Source organism: Puma concolor, chromosome A1 (genome assembly GCF_028749965.1).
Source record: "Puma concolor isolate L17-30 chromosome A1, mPumCon1.1.hap2, whole genome shotgun sequence".
NCBI lineage: Eukaryota > Metazoa > Chordata > Mammalia > Carnivora > Felidae > Puma > Puma concolor.
Genome location: NC_141667.1, coordinates 132,413,352 through 132,433,386, shown reverse-complemented (window position 1 = coordinate 132,433,386; position 20,035 = coordinate 132,413,352). Strand labels below are relative to the sequence as shown.

General features: G+C 36.6%; 1 protein-coding gene across 10 annotated transcripts in view; it reads right to left on the bottom strand.

Moving 5' to 3' along the window:
• RAPGEF6 (Rap guanine nucleotide exchange factor 6) overlaps positions 1–20,035 on the bottom strand; it is a 196,630-nt gene that overhangs the window by 16,271 nt on the left and 160,324 nt on the right. For 7 of the 10 annotated variants that reach the window (XM_086704659.1, XM_025923607.2, XM_086704686.1 and 4 more), the window contains 5 exons: positions 13,702–13,913; positions 8,769–8,892; positions 6,481–6,504; positions 2,743–2,963; positions 340–531 (listed from right to left, as the gene is read on the bottom strand). In XM_086704659.1, coding sequence (XP_086560785.1) covers positions 340–531; positions 2,743–2,963; positions 6,481–6,504; positions 8,769–8,892; positions 13,702–13,913 — 773 coding nt within the window. The remainder of the gene's footprint in view (positions 1–339; positions 532–2,742; positions 2,964–6,480; positions 6,505–8,768; positions 8,893–13,701; positions 13,914–20,035) is intronic. The other 3 variants (XM_025923608.2, XM_086704672.1, XM_025923605.2) reach the window with 1 other exon arrangement.

The window sequence follows — 20,035 nt, the reverse complement described above, 5'->3', positions numbered from 1 at the left end:
AACAATATACATTTTTAGAATAAGCAACCTCATTCTCATAGGTTGCAGGTGCGTTAGGTAAGTGTTCAAATGCACCTCTGAAAGCAGCAAACGCTTGGTACCTAGGCATATTGCTCTAAGTTTTCTGTTGCTAGGACTACAGGAATTCCAATTATCAGCATTTAAGATATTTATGCTGTTACCAAATACCTAGAGGTAAACAAACATCTTTCAATTCATGAATGACAATTATATGAACTATACTAGCTGATCTTCTGAGCATTTATATTTGTAATTATTTTTCATTCTAACTCCCCTGGAAATTTTAATTAAATCAATGCAATAATTGTGAATACTCACATAATGTGGCGGGGTCTTTTGCTTGTCCCTTCTTCCTGATGGGGTGCAAATTAACAGCTGGCACTTGGAGTGCCTGGCTCACTCTGTGAGGCTGATGCAAATGTGCTTTAGCTGTTTGGCCCGCTGATCTCATAGGCACTGGAGACATTTCTGAGGACTTGGCCGATCTTTTCTCATTGAAATTCTTAGTCACTAATAGAACAGAGTAAGAATTAAGTAACTGTGTACTTTTTTAGGCAAGGTTATCACTAGTGACAATAATGACTGCATTAAAACCTTCTATTTTTAACAGAAAAAATACAACAGATTAATCTTCCTAAAAATAATTTCATGTATTATAAAACATGACTTCTAAAATGTCTGTAGAATTAAGTTGCTTCCTCCATACATTCTGAACCCATTAACTTAAATGGTCCCCTTTCCACCATAACAGTGACAGCCAAGTTTACATCCTCTCATCTACACTACTGCAATACACTTCCCTGATTGGATCAATTCTAGTCTATGACTTCAAGCCACTCTCAACAGAACAGCAGAGTGCCTCTTCCAACATGAAAATCGGATCATACCAGTTTCCTTCTCCAATTTTATTCTATCAGCAGTTTATCAAGTTCTAAGTATCCTATTGGAATTTTTATTGGCATAACATTTAATCATATATATGTGTAAAATAACATCCACTGTGTAAAATAACAGCCACTTACAACTTAATCTTTTTTGATTGTTACAATATAGTGTAATTTACCATTTTTGATTTCTGCTTTTACAACTCATGATTTCCTTGCCCCAGACACATATACCCTATGTTGTTCATATAGGTATTCTCGGCTTTCACAAGTTGTATTACTCCATTTTACTTTTACAAAATACCTACATTAGAAATTAGCCCAAATAGCCCAAATAAATTCAAAGAGGATTCTTGCTTACAGAGGCAATGTAAGAAGCAGTGAGAAGAGAACCAACAAGCTACTTTCACAGAAACTACACTCAGCACCTCAGTATCAAACTGCTACTTTAAAAAAAAAATTTTTTTTAATGTTTATTTATTCTTGAGAGAGAGAGAGACAGACAGATACAGTTTGAGTGGGGGAGGGTCAGAGAGAGAGGGAGACACAGAATCTGAAGCAGGCTCCAGGCTCTGAGCTGTCAGCACAGAGCGTGACGCAGGGCTTGAACTTACCAACTGTGAGATCATGACCTAAGCTGAAGTCGGACGCCTAACCAACTGAGCCACCCAGGCGCCCCTAAACTGCCTTAACTTTAAATTGTGTCTGTGAGCCTGTGTGCTCTATCTAGATTTATTCTGTGCATCTGTTAGTAAGACGTGTCCTAAAGTATCAGAAACGCCTAACTGAGGTTATTTTTTTTGGATCTGGGAACACTCAAATTTTTTTCCATAGAAATTAATGGTAACTGCTTCTTCCCTTTATGTCATTTTGGCCTACAAAATCTTTCATAGGAATGTTCTACTTACAAATGGTGGGGGAAGCCTATGTGTAATTAAAAAATTTTGAGAATAGGCTCTCCTTTTTCCACCATATAATTCCAGTATTTTAACAATATGAGAATGTGCCTCACTTTTCTTAGTTCACCTTACTAACACCTATTGTTTATAAGGCTTTCAATTAAATTTCTTCCATTTCCTAGTTGGCAAATATCTATGAAATTTAACGAAGATAAAAGATCACTTAGTTTTACTCTGTATTTAGGGATGAAGATAAAAATGTCCTCAAACTGAAGGGCTCCTCTATAATGTTCCAGTTTTTATAAGAAGACTTTCTAATGATTTTTTTAAACGTTTATTTATTTCTGTGAGAGGCAGAGAGTGTGTGTGTGTGTGTGTGTGTGTGCGCGCGCGCGAGCGCATGCGTGAGCAAGAAGGGGATGGGCAGAGAGAAGGAGACAGAGGATCCAAAGTTGGACATTCAACCAAACAAGCTACCTAGGGGCCCCAACTTTCTAATAATTTTTTTAAAATGTTTATTTATTTATTTTTGAGAGAGAAAGAGAGAACACAAGTAGGGAAGGGGCAGAGAGAAAGGGAGACAGAATCTGAAGCAGGCTCCAGGCTCCAAGCTGTTAGGGCAGAGCCTGACGCAGGGCTTGAACTCACAAACTATGATGAGATCATAACCTCAGCTGAAGTCAGATGCTTAACTGACTGAGCCACCCAGCCTCCCCTCTAATGCTTTTTAAAGAATTCTTCAACCCTCAGTTTCCTACACATGGCAATTAGGAACGGATGGAATTCAGTATCCAGATAAGAGATCATTTGATGCTTGGGATGTCAGAAACCTTTTTGAGAGAAAGTTAATTTTCACTGGACTTAAGCTTAACTGTAAAGATATAATGTCTATTTTGTTGTACTATTTAACATCACATTAAGTGAAAACTTGTACTTACAGGTACCATAGGCAGGCTCCCACTGCAATGACATCATCTGAAACTTTTCCTCATCTGTGTCCACATCCAGACTGGAAAGATACTGCTTCACTTTTCTTGCCATTTGGGCATCCTCGTAGAGCTTCTTGGCGTTGAGCAGAGAGCTGCGGCGTGCCCTTTTCTTGTGAGCACCTCCTTGAACATCTAGCATGTTAGAGTTTGTGCTGCCTTGACTCAATGACCTGTAGGATGATGGATATCACAATGAGGGACAGTAAAGATGAGAACTACACATGGCAGATTGAAGATTAAAAGAATTTTGTTCTGTTAATGCTACTGCATGCTGATGCAAATGAGTTAAAAGATGAAGAGCATTAATGCAAAGTAATATGGCACACATGGCTATGTTCTAAGTTTTAAGATTCGGCAAAGTGCAGAATTCAAAAGAGTAAGATAATAATTTTTCCTCCTCCCTCCAACCCCGTGCCCCAGCAACAAATTCCATGAAATCTGTGTTTGTGCCTATGCAATCCATGGCACAGTTGGGACAAGTAAACAGCAGCCCCCGGAGGCCATCCAAACTCTGAAAATATGGCAAGAGTCTGAGTCAGAACAAGTCCATCCTTAGCCAGATCTCTATACCAGGATTCTTGAGCAAGGGAGTTTCTACAGGAGCTTTGCTTATCTGTGCTGCTTCTTTGGACATGCCATAGCCATCACCATTCCTATCTACAGCAGGCCACTCTTAGAAAGCTAACCAATTTTACCACTAAGTGTTTTGGCCAAATTCAAAGAGAACAACCGAAAAGAAAAATAGGCATTTATACTCAATTCCGGATAGTCAGAGACCAGAAGTACAAGAGAAAGCTCAATCTCCCACTCACACTTGGAATGGTTAGGCAATATGTGGTTCTGGACTGAGGATCTGGGACTTGGGAACTTTCTTTGCAATGCCTCTGCGATGAATTACAAGCTGGGTAGAAATAACCACAGTTCAAACAAACTATAGCTTCACCCAACCTCTTTGTGGCAAACCTCATTCTATAATGGCCACATCTGGAACCAATGGAAAACAGGAAAAGCAATGCTATTTGTCCTTTCTAATGAGGCTAGAAACACGAAGTTCTTAAATGATTTTTATTCTAAATGCAGTTCTCACTCCAAAATAATAAAGTTATCTATGGGTTATCTAAACGAGCCTCATATTTACCCTAAAAAATTCTAAATACACAGATCACAAAGAACAATTTGTTCTGCAGTGCTCACATACTATTTAAAACCGACAATAAAACCCTAATGTGTTCATTGTAAATTAAGCAAAACAAAAGTTGTAAAAGTGTCACAGTATTTTTTTCTTTCACAATTTTAATATCTTTGAATTAAGATGTGTCTTACATTTGAAAGCAACTTTTGATTGCTGCTGGTCAGGCAGAATCTGTGACATGGTTGTCACTACTTGTACACACAGAAACTTCAAAACTTGAAGAATGGTTGGGAAGAAAATCCAACAACATTAGTGAATTACTCTTTTAATCTCCAGTAACCAAATGATTTTAAGAAGGTAGTGGATGTGACATGTTCAACAACATTCTCAGAGCAGCTGTCAAAAAGAGGACAGCTCTAAATATATGCAAAGCCAAGCTAAGAGCCCAGCACCAGCAGCTTTTACTTCTTTAATGGCTTGTTTTAAGAAATACTTCATTACCACTACAGTTGATGGCACAAAAGAAAATACCGTGCAGAGAAAAACACCCAGAAACTAGTAACTCAGAAGATTCATATTCTAAATATGAGTGAGTTTGACAGAGATCTAAATAAACCAATTTAATGTGCTCACATTTTTCTTTTAATGAATGTAAAAGGGTGTTATGTGATAAAAATACCTATCTAAGTTTACATAAGAGCTCTTTTAAATAAGCATAAAGTAAAACATTTTCAGTGGTAAGAAGGCACTTAAGTGATTTTTTCTTAGTGGTACATAAAATAATGGTGTGTCCAACAATCGATGATCTTAGATTCAAATATATGCATTAAAATCAAGTGCCAACATTTAGGAACAAATTTTAATACAAATGTTTTAGTAATTTTACCTTTACTGATACAAAAAAAAAAAAAAAAAGTCCACAAATCTAGGATACAAAATTCTAGGAACATTGTAATAAATGACAATAAAATGCCTTCTAAACTAGTCCCAAAACAGAAGAACGCTATGAAATAACAAAAATGCCTACTGTCTGCAAGTATCATACAATGCAACCCTAAAACTGAACAAACAATGAATGTGTTAACCTAAGTCATTCAACAGCCCAAATTCCTACTAGAATGTGCTGATCAAGTATTTTTCTTCATAACAGTAATGCCAGGAATCAATTTCTATTTTCAGTGAAAAGAACCAGAAAAGAACAAGACATAGATGTATAATACAGAAGGAAACACATGAGAAAAACACAGGGAAGGAAGAATGTAGAAGGAAATTCAAGTTCACCAAAATTCAACAGAAAACAGGATCACAAATAAGACAAGACTCAAGTTCAAGTAAGTGGCTCACAAAAAAAAAAAAAAAATCCTTTTTGTGTGTAATTAAAGCATCTGACTTCATGATTCACTCTAGTCTTAAAATAACAAAAATCCTTCATATGCAATCCCTTCATTCACAAAAACTGTCTTTCTTCATCTAAAAATGAAAGGATACATAGGTGATTTATAAGGTCCTAAACATTCTAGGGTTCTAAATAAGAGATATCTATGTATAAGGAGAGATCCAAACATACCTGAACAGCAAAAGGTGGCAGTTTCAAATTATATTACAGTTTTTTTTTAAAGTAAATTCTGCCCCCAATGTGTGGCTTCAACTTATGACCCCAAGACCAATGCTCCACACACTGAGCTGTCCAGGCACCCTTGACTATATCACAGTTTAAACAGAGAGAAAGGAGTCTCTTATTTAAAATGGTACAAATTTAAAATAAAATTCAATGAATATTGTTTATGTCACATGGTATTAATAGATCTGAAGAATTAAAATCATCTTCCATTTCAGTCATTTACTGACTTTATAGTATAGTTTGGATAAGGGCTGCCTCTTTTTGTAAAACTGATGGAAATATAAGCTTTATAAACAAACTTTGCTCATTTTTATGTAATTACATATTTAGATAATTACATATAAGACACGTGAACAAACTTTTTAAAGGAGGCTTCATGCCCAAGGCTTGAAATCATGACTGAGAGATCAAGAGTTGCATGCTCTAATGACTGAGCCAAGCAGGCTGCCCCACAATAAGGGATTTGAGAAAAAGAAAATGGCATGGACTCTGGAGTGATACTACCTAAGTATGAACTAGCATTAGTGAGCTTTAATTGAGACAAGTGTATCTTCCCCACGTGCACCATAACAATACCGGTATTTATCTCACAGGGTGCATGGAGAATTAAATAATTCTTATAAAGTGCTTAGAACAATATATGGCACATAACAAGCACACAACAAATATTTACTATCATCCTCTTTTAACTGACCCTACTAAATGAAAATCTACAAGGGACTTACGGGACACCAACAATGGAAAAGTCCATGGGAAAAAAAAGCTACTTCTATCACTATTTTCACCTTGTTAGCAAAAGGCATTTGTGAGGAGCGTAGGTTGACAGGGTTAACAGGATGCATGCTAGTTCATCCGCGTGCATTAACGAAAAGGATGCAGTACGTGTTAAGAGTTGCACAACCTCTGGTTCAGGTGCATTCATCTCTACACTTACCCCAGACTCCGCCACCTCTTCTTCCTGTAAGCAAGAGCCACAAACATTGACGCATGGGTTTGAATAGGAAAGCACAGAAAAAAGACAACAGTTGAGAGTCAGAGAAACTATGGAGACAGAATAGAACAGAAAAATTTTACTAAGAAAAAATGGCAGCTTAACAGTAAAATGACTTTAATGGAATGCAGAGGGGGTAAAATGAATTAGGATGTGTACCGGAAGCCAACAAACCCACAATATTCTTTAAAATATGCTGTAAGGCTAATTATATTTCTAATATCTAATTCACACCATAGGCTTATGTTAATAAGCAACTTAAGAAAAAAAATACTTATTATAAATTTTGAATTTAGAGTTTTTAAGGGACGTAAACCTTAAATTAAGGAAGAGAATTTTTGAACTTTTTTTTGAAAGGATTTTTGAGCACTCCTTTCAGTGACAAGATGAAGTTACAAGGAACATAAAGATTTATAATGTCATTTCTCAGGGCAGAAATTTCTCCAACAATGTACTTTAAAAGAAATTTTGACCAAGAAGTCAACTTAAAATTTAAGTAAAAGTATAACATCAGAATAGGATACTGCATATCCTTGTACTACAAATGGACTGAATAAAGATTGCTTTTTATTTTATTTTTTGCCCCTCGCCAGAGTCCATGTGCTGCAGGTGGCCCAAGACTCTGCTTTTCTATCAGCAAACTGTTTTCTGTCAGATTACTGTTAGAATGAAAGAGGTTACTTTTTCCACACTATATAATATACACCACAAAAATGGATAACTACTTGCTTAAAGAAAAAGTGCATTTAAGTACTGGTTAAAAAAGAAAACTGATTCAGGAAAAGTTCAGTCCAATTCAATTTGTCCAATCTAATTATGAATGTTTTATTTTCCCCTATCTTGTAGTCTACTTAGCCCAGGTCATGCCCCAGAAAATGGCCAAGTTTATTAAATTCCTCCTTAGGTTTTTCCTCCTTTGTTCATTTTTGAAGCATAGCTGGTACTTAATATGTTATTTACTGGTCTGTAGGGGCACAAATCCATTGCTTTTGGGAAGGAGTGCTAACATATATGAGAAAATGGAGGTCCACGTAAGACAACAGGCAGTAGTGGGGCCACTGTACAGAAACAAGCAACAAAGGCAAAAACTTAAAAAACAAACAAACAAACAACAAACCTTCCTCCAGGTTTGCTTTGGTCCCTGGTTCTTACTGTTTTCTGCTTCCATACTACTGAGCAACAACATGTCTCCTTACATGTTGGATTCCTAAGGGCGGAGCGGGATGGGTAGTGAAGAGTGACCGCCCCCTTCGTCTGTTCTCTGAGGATCTCTACACTAGAGCCAACTATCAAATCAACTACTTACAAAAACAAAGACTCCTGAATAGTAATCTAAGTAAAACAGAAGAAAACACCTATACTGACACATACTGATACTGTTTGATTACAAAAATTCCACCTTTGATTTTTAAAGAAACAAGTGTTTTTGTTTCCTTACTGGACTGTATTTTTTTTTTAGCCAGAGGAACCGTGCCTATCTTTGTGCCTATTTCATTTTTAAAAGCCTTATACACTGAAGTTATACACATAGGCCTGGAAGAAAGTAAGTCCCCTAAATTAGAACCCTAATATCTATTTACCCTGAAAATTTTAGAAATTACTGAGAAGGGTTTGACAACACACTTTCTCTAAGTTTTACTGAGTTTGAGAAAGTCTCTGTTATTACATTAAAACTGAATTTTAAAAAGCATTCATTCTTAGAAGATCAGGTTAATATGGAATACAAATAACATTTTCCATTTTTATTAATGATAGAACATGCTTACATTTGCACTTTCTAAATTCTGCTAAAGAACTTACATACAAATAAACAGTAGTACTATGGCTTGAGGAAACTAATATATTTTAAAAAAATAAAGTATGATTTTAATAGAAATAGAACTTTAAAAACATTTAGTAAAAATAAAAGGCATGTGCAGACTAATATTTAAGTCAGTTATTTAACATAACAAGATAGAATTATCCACGTACTCCAAAAAGTAATACAGAACCAGGGCTCAAATCTCAGCAAGTTACATAATTCTGGGCATATTACCTAAATGCTCTGAGCATCCCTTTTTCACAGGTACAAAGAAACCCATACCACCTACCTTTAAAGGGTTGTTGTGGTAAATGATTACTGGAGACTGACATACAGTGCACAGCAAATGGGAGATGGCTAATAAATGATAAATATTATTACTGTATCACTTGATGCCACTGTAACACTTCTACAGACTTCAATGCCATACCTCTGTCGAAACATCATAGCTGGGTCCATGTTAGCAGAAGTCATTCGAACAACTTGACGGATTTCCTTGGCAATCATTCTTAGCTTCTCAAAATTCACTAAACCATCTACTTTGGAGTCATTCCCTACGGAATAAAACCAACTTTTTCATTTTCAAAATTAAAATGCCCATATGAAGGTAGGAAAAGTCAAGTTATTCTGGGGGCACAAATCAGAACCGTCTTTATGAAACTGCCACTTCTGTTTTGAACCGATAAAAGCATGTCTGGTTCAACTATGCTCCCAGGGAATGAGCTAACTAGGAGGAATTCTATTCCTATGGGAGTGATTACAAGTACTGGAAGTTGATAAGCTACATAGCTTCTAAACCAATTTCACTATGTTAAAGGCACATCTATAAAATGTGTGGCTCCTGAAATCTTACTGTCTAGATGCTCAGCCCACTCTATCAGGTACCTGTATCTGCTCTTTTGGACAGCAGGGTATAGCACTTGAAAACTTAGGCTTTAGCCAGAGGTCACAAAGAGTGACCTATGGGCTTAATTAACCCGGTAAGTTTTCTTTGGTTTAAAATCTTTTAAGGGGTGCCTAGCTGGCTCAGTCAGTTATGTGTCTCACTTTGGCTCAGGTCATGATCTCACAGATTTTGAGTTTGAGCCCCTCATCAGGCTCTCTGTTCTCAGTACAGAGTCAGCTCTCTCCCTGTCTCTCTCTGCCCCTCCCCTGCTTGTGCTTTCTCTCTGTCCCTCTCAAAAGAAATGAATAAACTCAGAAACATTATAATATCTCCCAAAGTTTGAAAACTGAACAATACCTTTTGAAATAATGCATAGGTCAGACAAAATCAAGAAAAAAAATAAAAATAAAATACTTAAAAAAAGTGTTAAATGAATTGTCAACATTTAACAAATGGAATATATCCCATGAAAACCTCTGACTGCTTTTAAAAAGGGAGGGTTCTAGTGGGGGACTAAGTAAGAGTAGATCTGTTTTCCCAAATGGCAATTATTAGTTAAATTAAGGTGACTGGCTCATAGAGTAAACACTTTCTCGTCTGCCATTCATCTTTTCTTTCCGAAATCTGCATTTACATTTGTGCTAGCTCTTAAGTTCCATAACTTTTATTTGTTCTAATCAGTAGGGCTCTGAGGAAAAATTCACACAACTTTCAAAATGATCTACTTTTCTTTGAAGAGGATAGCTAGGAGATCAGACTTAGCCCATTTGATGGCTTACCAAGTTCAGACTACAAGGTAAAAACTGTATGTTTAAAAGGCAATGTGATGGTCTATAGTAGTGTTTCTTTTTCACACCTGTCTTTTATAGTTTCTGTGACCCCATTTATCTACTCTGGTAGCCTGTGAGATGCCTCTGTGGAACTCTAAGTTCCTAATGGCAAGTCTGAGAACCTAATGCGTCTGAAACATAGAGTGGGGTCTGCTTTCTCATGGTAAAGAGCATCTATACAATGAACATATGAGTTGTTCAGGGTCTCAACATGTGAGCTAGTAACAAAATAATCACCAAAAATACTTCCAAGTCACTAGGGGCGCCTGGGTGGCTCAGCTGGTGGAGCGTCTGACTTCGGCTGAAGTCATGATCTCACTGTTCGTGGGTTCGAGCCCCGCATGGGGCTCTGCACTGAAAGCTCAGAGCCTAGAGTCTGTTTCGGATTCTGTGTCTACCTCTCTCTCTGCCCCTCCCTCACTCATGCTGTCTCAAAAATAAATAAACATTAAAAAAAAACAAAAACAAAAACAAAACCTTCCAAGTCACATAAACATGTCTTGAGGGAACAAGTCAGAAAAATATATTTGAAGCCTATCAGAGTATTTTCTTATGAAAAAGGAGTGATAGAGAGGAAGCATTAAGACTAATTAGAACAACCCTCCTGCTGAGAATAATTAGAAAATTTGAGCAAAAATAGAAAAAACAAGTATTTTAAGGCAATAAAAAGCTATCAAGGAAGTGAAGATTTGGAAGAAGAATGAAAGATCTGGGAAAGGTTTACCCATTTCCCAGTGCCTGACCCTAGAGGCATCTACTGATTCAGAAAAGGGGATGATGAGCTTAAAAAACTAAGTAGTGACACCCTGACTTCTTAGGTTAGAGGAAAACACCTTAGGTCCTGGTAAACCTCCAGTGCTTTGGGTTGGGATCCTGAAGGGCTATCCTGGGACTACGATGAACTAGTTGTGACCAGGATAAAAGTTTAGTGTTAAAATATCTTCAAAATGTAAAAATGGATTAAGGTGATCTTGCACTGCTAGCTTACCTAGCTGCCTGGCAAAAGCAAGTTTTATTTCTTTCTGGAGGAATGGAACATCATCTGAAACCTCAAATTATTTTTGTAATCTTTTATACACAACATCCATTTGATCAGAAGTAACTAGAGACGTCAGGAGAAGAGATGACAAATGAAAACAGGAGACAAAGACAACAGAAAAGGACCCACAAAGGATGGAGTTATTAGACAAAGACTTTAACTAAGCTGGATATGTGCAAAGATGTAGAAAACAACACTAAGAACTTTAGCAGAGAACACAGAGATAAAAAAAAATTTAAGTTGTAAACCTGACAAAACACAATAACTGGCTAGGAACTCACTGATATATTTAAGAGTAAATTATACATAGTTCAAGAACTGATAAACTGGACAGTAAGTTGGAAGAAAATATCCAGAATGAAGCATGGTTAGACAAAAAGATGAGAAATGGAGAAAAGAGGGTATGAGACAATAGAGGCAGTCATCATGTCTAAGACAGGCGAAATCAAAATCCCTAAAATAGAGGTCAAAAGAGGGTAGGTAAGAAATCTGAAGACAAAATGAATGAGAATTTTTCCAAAACTGATGAAAAATACCAAAACATAGGTTTCAAGGTATCTTATAAACAAATCAGGACTAAAACAAGCAAATGCCACACCTAGCTACATCATAGCAAAACTACAGGGGAAAAAAAAAAAAAGAGAGACCAAGAGAAGAGACAATTACAAAGCAGCTATTGGAAGAAAGGCGGAATATAATCACAGGAACAGCAAATAAGACTGACAAATGACTTCTCAGTATCAACAATAAAAGCCAGGACACAATGAAATGGTCTTTTAAAATGTTTAGACCACTGCGAACCAAAATTATGCCTTAAAAATGAATATGAAGTATAGATATTTTTAGATAAATGAAATTAGGATATTTCATCACCAGCAGACTTGTACTTAAATAAACAATAAATAGGGGCGCCTGGGTGGCGCAGTCGGTTAAGCGTCCAACTTCAGCCAGGTCACGATCTCGCGGTCCGTGAGTTCGAGCCCCGCGTCAGGCTCTGGGCTGATGGCTCAGAGCCTGGAGCCTGTTTCCGATTCTGTGTCTCCCTCTCTCTCTGCCCCTCCCCCATTCATGCTCTGTCTCTCTCTGTCCCAAAAATAAATAAACGTTGAAAAAAAAAAATTAAAAAAAAAAAATTAAAAAAAAAAAGAAAAAAGAAAAAAAATAAATAAACAATAAATAGTATTCTATAGGAAGAAAAAAAAAAAAAACCCAACCACATGGAAGCTTTGAAAACAGAGGAATAAAAACAGTAACATCATCTAGAAAAAGATAAATACTGACTTCTCTAAATGATAAGATCACATAGAAGTTAAAGGCATGACAAGCGCATATAAACTGGTAGGTGAGTAAATGGAATTCAAGTACTCTAAATTCCTTGCACTGCCCAATACAGAGAAAAGTACTAATGAATACTAACCTAATTAATATCAAATAATTAAGTATAAATATAATGCCTAGGGTAACACTAGAAAAATAGTAAAACAGTGTATAGTTAGCCAGTTACCAGACTATAATAAATACCATATACAAAAATTAATTCAGGGAGACTGGAAGTGAAACATGCTAAAAGATCCATATGCTAGTCTTTTAAAACTAAGAACGTGCTGTGTATTAAAAGATAACCTTAAGAGATTCAAAAGGCAAATCATATTACACCCAGGATTTATAAGAAATTCTTAAAAATGCATTAAATAAGCAACAACCTAATAAACGAATGAATTTACCAGGTGTTGGTGAGGAACACTAACTCTAGCACCACTGCCAGTGTTGCACTTTTGCTAGACAATGCCAAACTGTTTTCTAAAGTTGATTATATGAATATCACATCCATAATAAAATCCACTATGAACAGTATTAATATTCAAAGCAGCATTATCCATAATAGGTGAACAGTGGAAAACTATAAAATGCTTATCAGGAGGATGGATAAATCCACTGTATTGCTTTCAGGTAATGGAATACTAGTTGTGAAAATGAAATACAGCTACACTCAAAAAACATGGGAAAATCTCATAAATCTAATATTGACTAAAATAAGCCAGAAACCAAACCAAACCAAAATGCAAGAAAACAAATATACTATGTGATTCCATTTATATAAAGTTCAGCAACAGATAAAACTAAACCACAGTATTAGAAGTCAGGACAGTCATTGCTTTTGAGGAAGAGAATGAGGACGGTTATTAGAGAGGGGCATCAATAGGGCTCCTGCAAGGCTAGCAACATTTTATTTTTGACCTGTGAGTTGATTACATGGGAGTTTGCTCTGTTGTAATTCATTTAGTTATTCTCTTGTTATGGTCACTTTACTGTATTGAATGTGTTGAATAATTCAATTAAAAAAAGTTTGGAAGGAAAATTATTAGTGAACAAAATAAAAAATATGAACAAACAATCTGATGTGGGTGTAAGTCAAATTTAAGTTTGAATGCAGAGGGAAAACACTTAAATTTGTTTTTGTCAATAATGTGGGTTTTGATTTCTAAAATTTGTTACATTTAATTAGGTAAAGCTTTTGTGATATAAAAGGCTGAAAAATATAATACATCACAATTCTGTGGAATTTGCTGAAGCTAAACACACTAATTTTCAAGTAACTTTTAAATACCTTCATGTAGAAATGTCATATCTTTCTTGACAACAGGGAAGAGTGGAATAATTGGAGGCTGCATGCTTTGACTACTAAGAATATTTCTATATTTTGCCATGTTTCTAGATGGATCAAAAAGGTCTTGTAGATCCTGGAGGTGTTTCTCATACTTGCTTGGTAATTTTTCCCAAGTACCTCTGAGTCGTGCTACAGATGCCAGGTTCAAGCCACTGCCAAAGATGAGAATAAAAACATTAATAAGGGACTTGAATAAGGGAGAAGACTCAGGGCAGTAAATCTTATACAACAAATTTCTCTAATAAAGATAAAATAAATAGGGACATATTTCTAATGTGTTGAAATGAAGAGACCAAAACCATGGGAAAAAAAATAATAAAAGGGCTCTCTGATGTTACAATCAGGAAAATTTATACCAGAAGAACTACATTACTTGCGTATAGTTGTAGACTGTAGCCTTTATTTTACAGCTTGCATGTATTGACACATAGTATTTCCATAAAATAGACACTTAAATATAAAAAAAAAAACCTTCAAATATCACAAAGTTTTCTTTGCTTTATTTAGAAAATAACTTTATGAAGACACTGTCTATTGTGAAAGTGGTTTAAGTAATGCTGGACACAATTGCTATAATAACTGAGGCAAGTTCTAGAGCTGAGGCAGCCTTCTTTCCAAGGTTTTGTTCTCTCATGTCCCTGATTCAAATACTTCCCTATCTCTAGGTTCTAATCCTGTCCCCCAAGGCGTCCACATATTCAATGTCTTCTTCTGACAGGATTTTAAGCTCAGATAGCCCTCCTTTGAAAAACATGCCCATTCGCTCCTCTCTATCCCTTTATGTCTATACTACCATCAGGCAGGTAGGCTGCCACATGAATCCTGCATATATAATGCTTCAATTATCTAACCAGTTAACCCCTCTTTTATTCCCAGGCACCTGACTTTTATGCACACCACTGTACTTAAAATGTTTTCTTGACTTCTGATTTTAAGGTGCGGAGTTAAGATATCTTTGTTCCCTTTGCCTCTCAGAAATCATCCCAAGAAACTCTATGGATCAATAACAGAAATGCAAATTTCATCTTCACAGAAACTAAGATATCTGTAACTCCTAAACACATTAAAAGGTTGCCAATAAACAGTTAAGATTAAACAGGAGAATGCCAAATGCTGAAAAAGAATGGGCATGGTTAAAGATCTCAATGCAAGCTGGTGAAGTTCTCCGAAGTGGCTACCTCACCCTAAAGGCAAGAACAGCAAATATCCTATTGGAGACAACACAACAGAATCCATAGGATGACAGAATTAGGTGGGGGCTTGACTGTGATCTTTACCAGGGAATGCCAGGTTAAGTACACAGAGTGAGATAATATCTTCATGAGACAATATCTTAATACCTTTAACAGTGAGACAGGACAGAAGGTAGAAATTCTGAGCGGTAAGCAGCCCCAAAGCTGCCCATCTCCACGTAGTGGAAGGAAGGAAGGAAGGAAGGAAGGAAGGAAGGAAGGAAGGAAGGAAGGAAGGAAGGGAGGGAGGGAGGGAGGGAGGGAGGGAGGGAACAATTCACATTCAAGCTCAATTCCTGCTAGCCTGAAATAATGCCCTGGATCCTCTCCCACATGAACCTCCTGCAAATAGTTGGTACAGGAAAACTAACAAAGAATACAAGTAAGAAAAATGTTGCCACCAATCAAATAAAAATCAATGACCTAGCCATGATTTCAAATGAATAAAGTAAACAGCTTAATGGAGTGATATAAAGAGCTTAGAGAAAATATGGTAAGAGAAGTTGATAAAAAAAAACAAAACAAAAAACTAGTCGAGTTCAGAAAAGAAATGAAAGAAATATAAAAACCAACACCGAAATGAAGGCCATATTGGAACGTACTAAAGAAAAAAAAAAGACCGTGCACAAGTTGTGTTAAGGATCAACAAAAGCAATCAGTGGAAGCAATCAGCAATCAATGGAAATTCTATTTCTCTAGAGAGAAAATAATGGATATGGAAGAGAATGGAGATCTAAAATGTGCAATAACTGCTATCTTTGGAAGAAGGAAACAAAAATAATGGAACTGAAAAAATATTCAAAGGTATAACCTGAGAAAACTACAGAAACAAATCAGGCACTACAGACTGAACAGGCACCACAGTCCCAGAGAACCAGATACAGAACTAAAAGAGAGGTAGAAACACAGATGTAAAGGTAAAGGACATCAGAGACAAGGACAGAACATGGGGAGAAATCTCAGAGATTTGAACAGCTACATAAAATGCTAGTTATGAAGCTATTGTCTATGACATTACCAGGAAATAACACGTGAGACAAGAATTTTAAAGCCACAATGTGATGGACGTTCAAAGACAACAGGAAGACACTTTGAATATATTCAGCAAATACAATTTCTACAAGACCTTTATAAAATGACTAGAAAGCAAACTTCAACCAAGATTTGATTACAGAGAGTGATGTCTGAATCATGACAGCGTAAGATATCCCTTGTTTTATCCCTCCAACCAAACAAAAAAAGTCTAGCATCTACTCATGAATAACACTGCGTGTGTGGAACCCGGCATCATTTGCCAAGGGGGCTCGGGAAAGCCTTGTTTACAAGTGTATTGGTAAGAGACCATCTTTAGTACTGTTTGTAGAACCTATAGGAGGTTACGAAGTGGTTTGTGCCCCCCTTGCCTGTAGTCTGGGAGTGCCTGCAGAACAAGAACTCAGTCACCTAAAGAAGAGAGAGAGACTTTGTGGAAGTCCAGGTTTCCAGAAGAGAAGTTCCAGTACTCAGCTGGAGTAAAACAAAATAAAAAAACAAAAAGGTTTGGATGCATTCAAGTAGGTAAAGAGAAGAGCTTGATTTTGCTGGCATCATCTCTTCTCCAAAGCAGCAGTTGAAAGGTAACTAGATAGCTGGTGATATTTCCCAGAGGAGAGAGGGAGAGCTGGTGAGTACATGCCTGGTTTTCCTAATTGTGTAGGATGCTGTCAAAGACACTCATTTTATTCTTGGAAGATCCAGACCCAGAACATCCATTAAAGTGGGAGCTCCATGACTAGGGGGAGGGAGCAGAGATCTGGAGAGCAGCATTTAAGATTCCTGGATAATTTGTAAATGAACACAGGATCTAAGAAGGCAAACTGTTGACATTAAAAACATAAAAGGTGGGGAGTAAAAGGGTTTTGCTTATGATTGAAGTTAGTATCAGCATGAAATAAACTGTTATGTTTCATGTAGATCTCATGGTAACCAAAAAGCAAACACCTATAATATAGACTCATGGGAAGACAAAGAAAAGGATATTAGAGCATATCAGCACAGAAGATCATCAATTCACAAAAGAACACAGCAAGGGAGTAAAAAAGAAAGACAAAACAGGGAGAAAATAATAAAATGGCAGTAGTAAAAGCCCACATGTATCAGGAATCATTCTAAGTGTAAATGGACTTTGTATCTTTTTCAATTTCCTTCATAAGCTTTCTACAGTTTTCAGCATACAGATCTTTCACATCTTTGGTTAGGTTTATTACTAGGTGTTTTATGATTCTTGGCGCAACTGTGAATGGGACCAGTTTATTTGTCTTTCTGTTGCTTCATTATTAGTGTATAAGAATGCACCTGATTTCTGTACATTAATTTTGTACCCTGCGACTTTGCTGAATTCATTATCAGTTGTAGCAGACTTTTGGTGGAATCTATTGGGTTTTCCATGTATAGTATCATGTCATATGCAAAAAGTGAAAGGTTGACTTCATCTTTGCCAATTTTGATGCCTTTCATTTCCTTTTGTTGTCTGATTGCTGATGCGAGAACTTCCAACACTATGTTAAACAACAGCGGTGAGAGTACACATCCCTGTCATGTTCCTGATCTCAGGGGGAAAGCTCTCGGTTTTTCCCCATTGAGGATATTATCTGTGGGCTTTTCATAAATGGCTTTTATGATGCTTAAGTATGTTCCTTCTGTTCCGACTTTCTCGAGGGTTTTTATTAAGAAAGGGTGCTGAATATTGTCAAATGCTTTTTCGGTATTGGTTGACAGGATCCTATGGTTCTTTTCTTTTATTAACGTGATGTATCACACTGATTGGTTTGTGAATGTTGAACCAGCCCTGCAGCTCAGGAATGCATCCCACTGGATCATGGTGAATAATTCTTTTTATATGCTGTTGAATTCAATTTGCTAGTATCTTATTGAGAATTTGTGCATCCATATTCATCAGGGATATTGGCCTGTAGTTCTCTTTTTTTGTTGGGTCTCTGTCTGGTTTGGGAACCAAAGTATTGCTGGCTTCATAGATTGAGTCTGGAAGTTTGCCTTCCCTTTCTATTTTTTGGAACAGCTTGGGAAGGATAGGTATTATCTCTGCTCTAAATGTCTGGTAGAATTCCCCTGGGAAGCCATCTGGTCCTAGACTCTTATCTGTTGGGAGATTTTTGATAACTGATTCAATTTCTTCACTGGTTAAGGGTCTGTTCAAATTTTCTATTTCTTCCTGTTTGAGTTTTGGAAGTGTGTGGAATTTGTCCATTTCTTCCAGGTTGTCCAGTTTGTTGGCATATAATTTTTCATGGTATTCCCTGATAATTGCTTGTATTTCTGAGGGATTGGTTGTAATAATTCCATTTTCATTCATGATTTTATCTATTTGGGTCCTCTCCCTTTTCTTTTTGAGAAGCCTAGCTAGAAGTTTATCAATTTTGTTTATTTTTTCAAAACCTACTCTTGGGTTTCATTGAACTGCTCTACAGTTTTTTTTTATATATTGTTTATTTCTGCTCTGATCTTTATTATTTCTCTTCTTCTGCTGGGTTTGGGGTGTCTTTGCTGTTCTGCTTCTATTTCCTTTAGGTGTGCTGTTAGATTTTGTATTTGGGATTTTTCGTGTTTCTTGAGATAGGCGTGGATTGCAATGTATTTTCCTCTCAGGACTGCCTTTGCTGCATCCCAAACCGTTTGGATTGTTGTATTTTCATTTTCGTTTGTTTCCATATATTTTTTAATTTCTTCTCTAAGTGCCTGGTTGACCCATTCATTCTTTAGTAGGGTGTTCTTTAACTCCCATGCTTTTGGAGGTATTCCAGACTGTTTCCTGTGGTTGATTTCAAGTTTCACAGCATTGTGGTCTGAAAGTGTGCATGGTATGATCTCAATTCTTTTATACTTATGAAGGGCTGTTTTGGGACCCAGTATGTGATCTATCTTGGAGAATGTTCCATGTGCACTCGAGAAGAAAGTATATTCTGTTGCTTTGGGATGCAGAGTTCTAAATATATCTGTCAAGTCCATCTGATCCAATGTATCATTCAGGGCCCTTGTTTCTTTATTGATTCTGTGTCTAGATTATCTATCTATTGCTCTAAGTGGGGTATTAAAGTCCCCTGCAATTACCACATTCTTATCAATAAGGTCGCTTATGTTTGTGATTGTTTTATATATTTGGCAGCTCCTGTATTTGGCACATAGACATTTATAATTGTTACCTCTTCATGATGGATAGACCCTGTAATTATTATATAATGCCCTTCTTCATCTCTTGTTACAGCCTTTAAAGTCTAGTTTGTCTGATATAAGTATGGCTACTCCAGCTTTATTTTGACTTCCAGTAGCATGATAGATAGTTCTCCATCATTCCATGCTCATGGATTGGAAAAATAACATTGTTTAAAATGTCAATACTATCCAAAGCAATCGACACATTCAATACAATCCCAATCAAAATTGCACCAGCATTCTTCTCGAAGCTAGAACAAGCAATCCTAAAATTTGTATGGAACCACAAAAGACCCCGAATAGTCAAAGTAATATTAAAGACGACGACCAAAGTGGGAGGTATCACAATCCCAGATTTTAGCCTCTACTACAAAGCTGTAATCATCAAGACAGCATGGTATTGGCACAAAAACAGACACATAGACCAATGGAATAGGACAGAGACTCCAAAACTGGACCCACAGAAGTATGGCCAACTAATCTTTGACAAAGCAGGAAAAGTATCCAATGGAAAAAAAAGACAGTGTCTTTAACAAATGGTGCTGGGAGAACTGGACAGCAACATGCAGAAAAATGAAACCAGACCACTTTCTTACACCATCACAAAAATAAACTCAAAATGGATGAAGGATGAATGGGCGACAGGAAACCATCAAAACCCTAGAGGAGAAAGCAGGAAAAAAACCTCTCTGACCTGAGCTGCATCAATTTCTTACTTGACACATCTCCAAAGGCAAGGGAATTAAAAGCAAAAATGAACTACTGGGACCTCATGAAGATAAAAAGCTTCTGCACTGCAAAGGAAACAATCAACAAAACTAAAAGGCAACCAA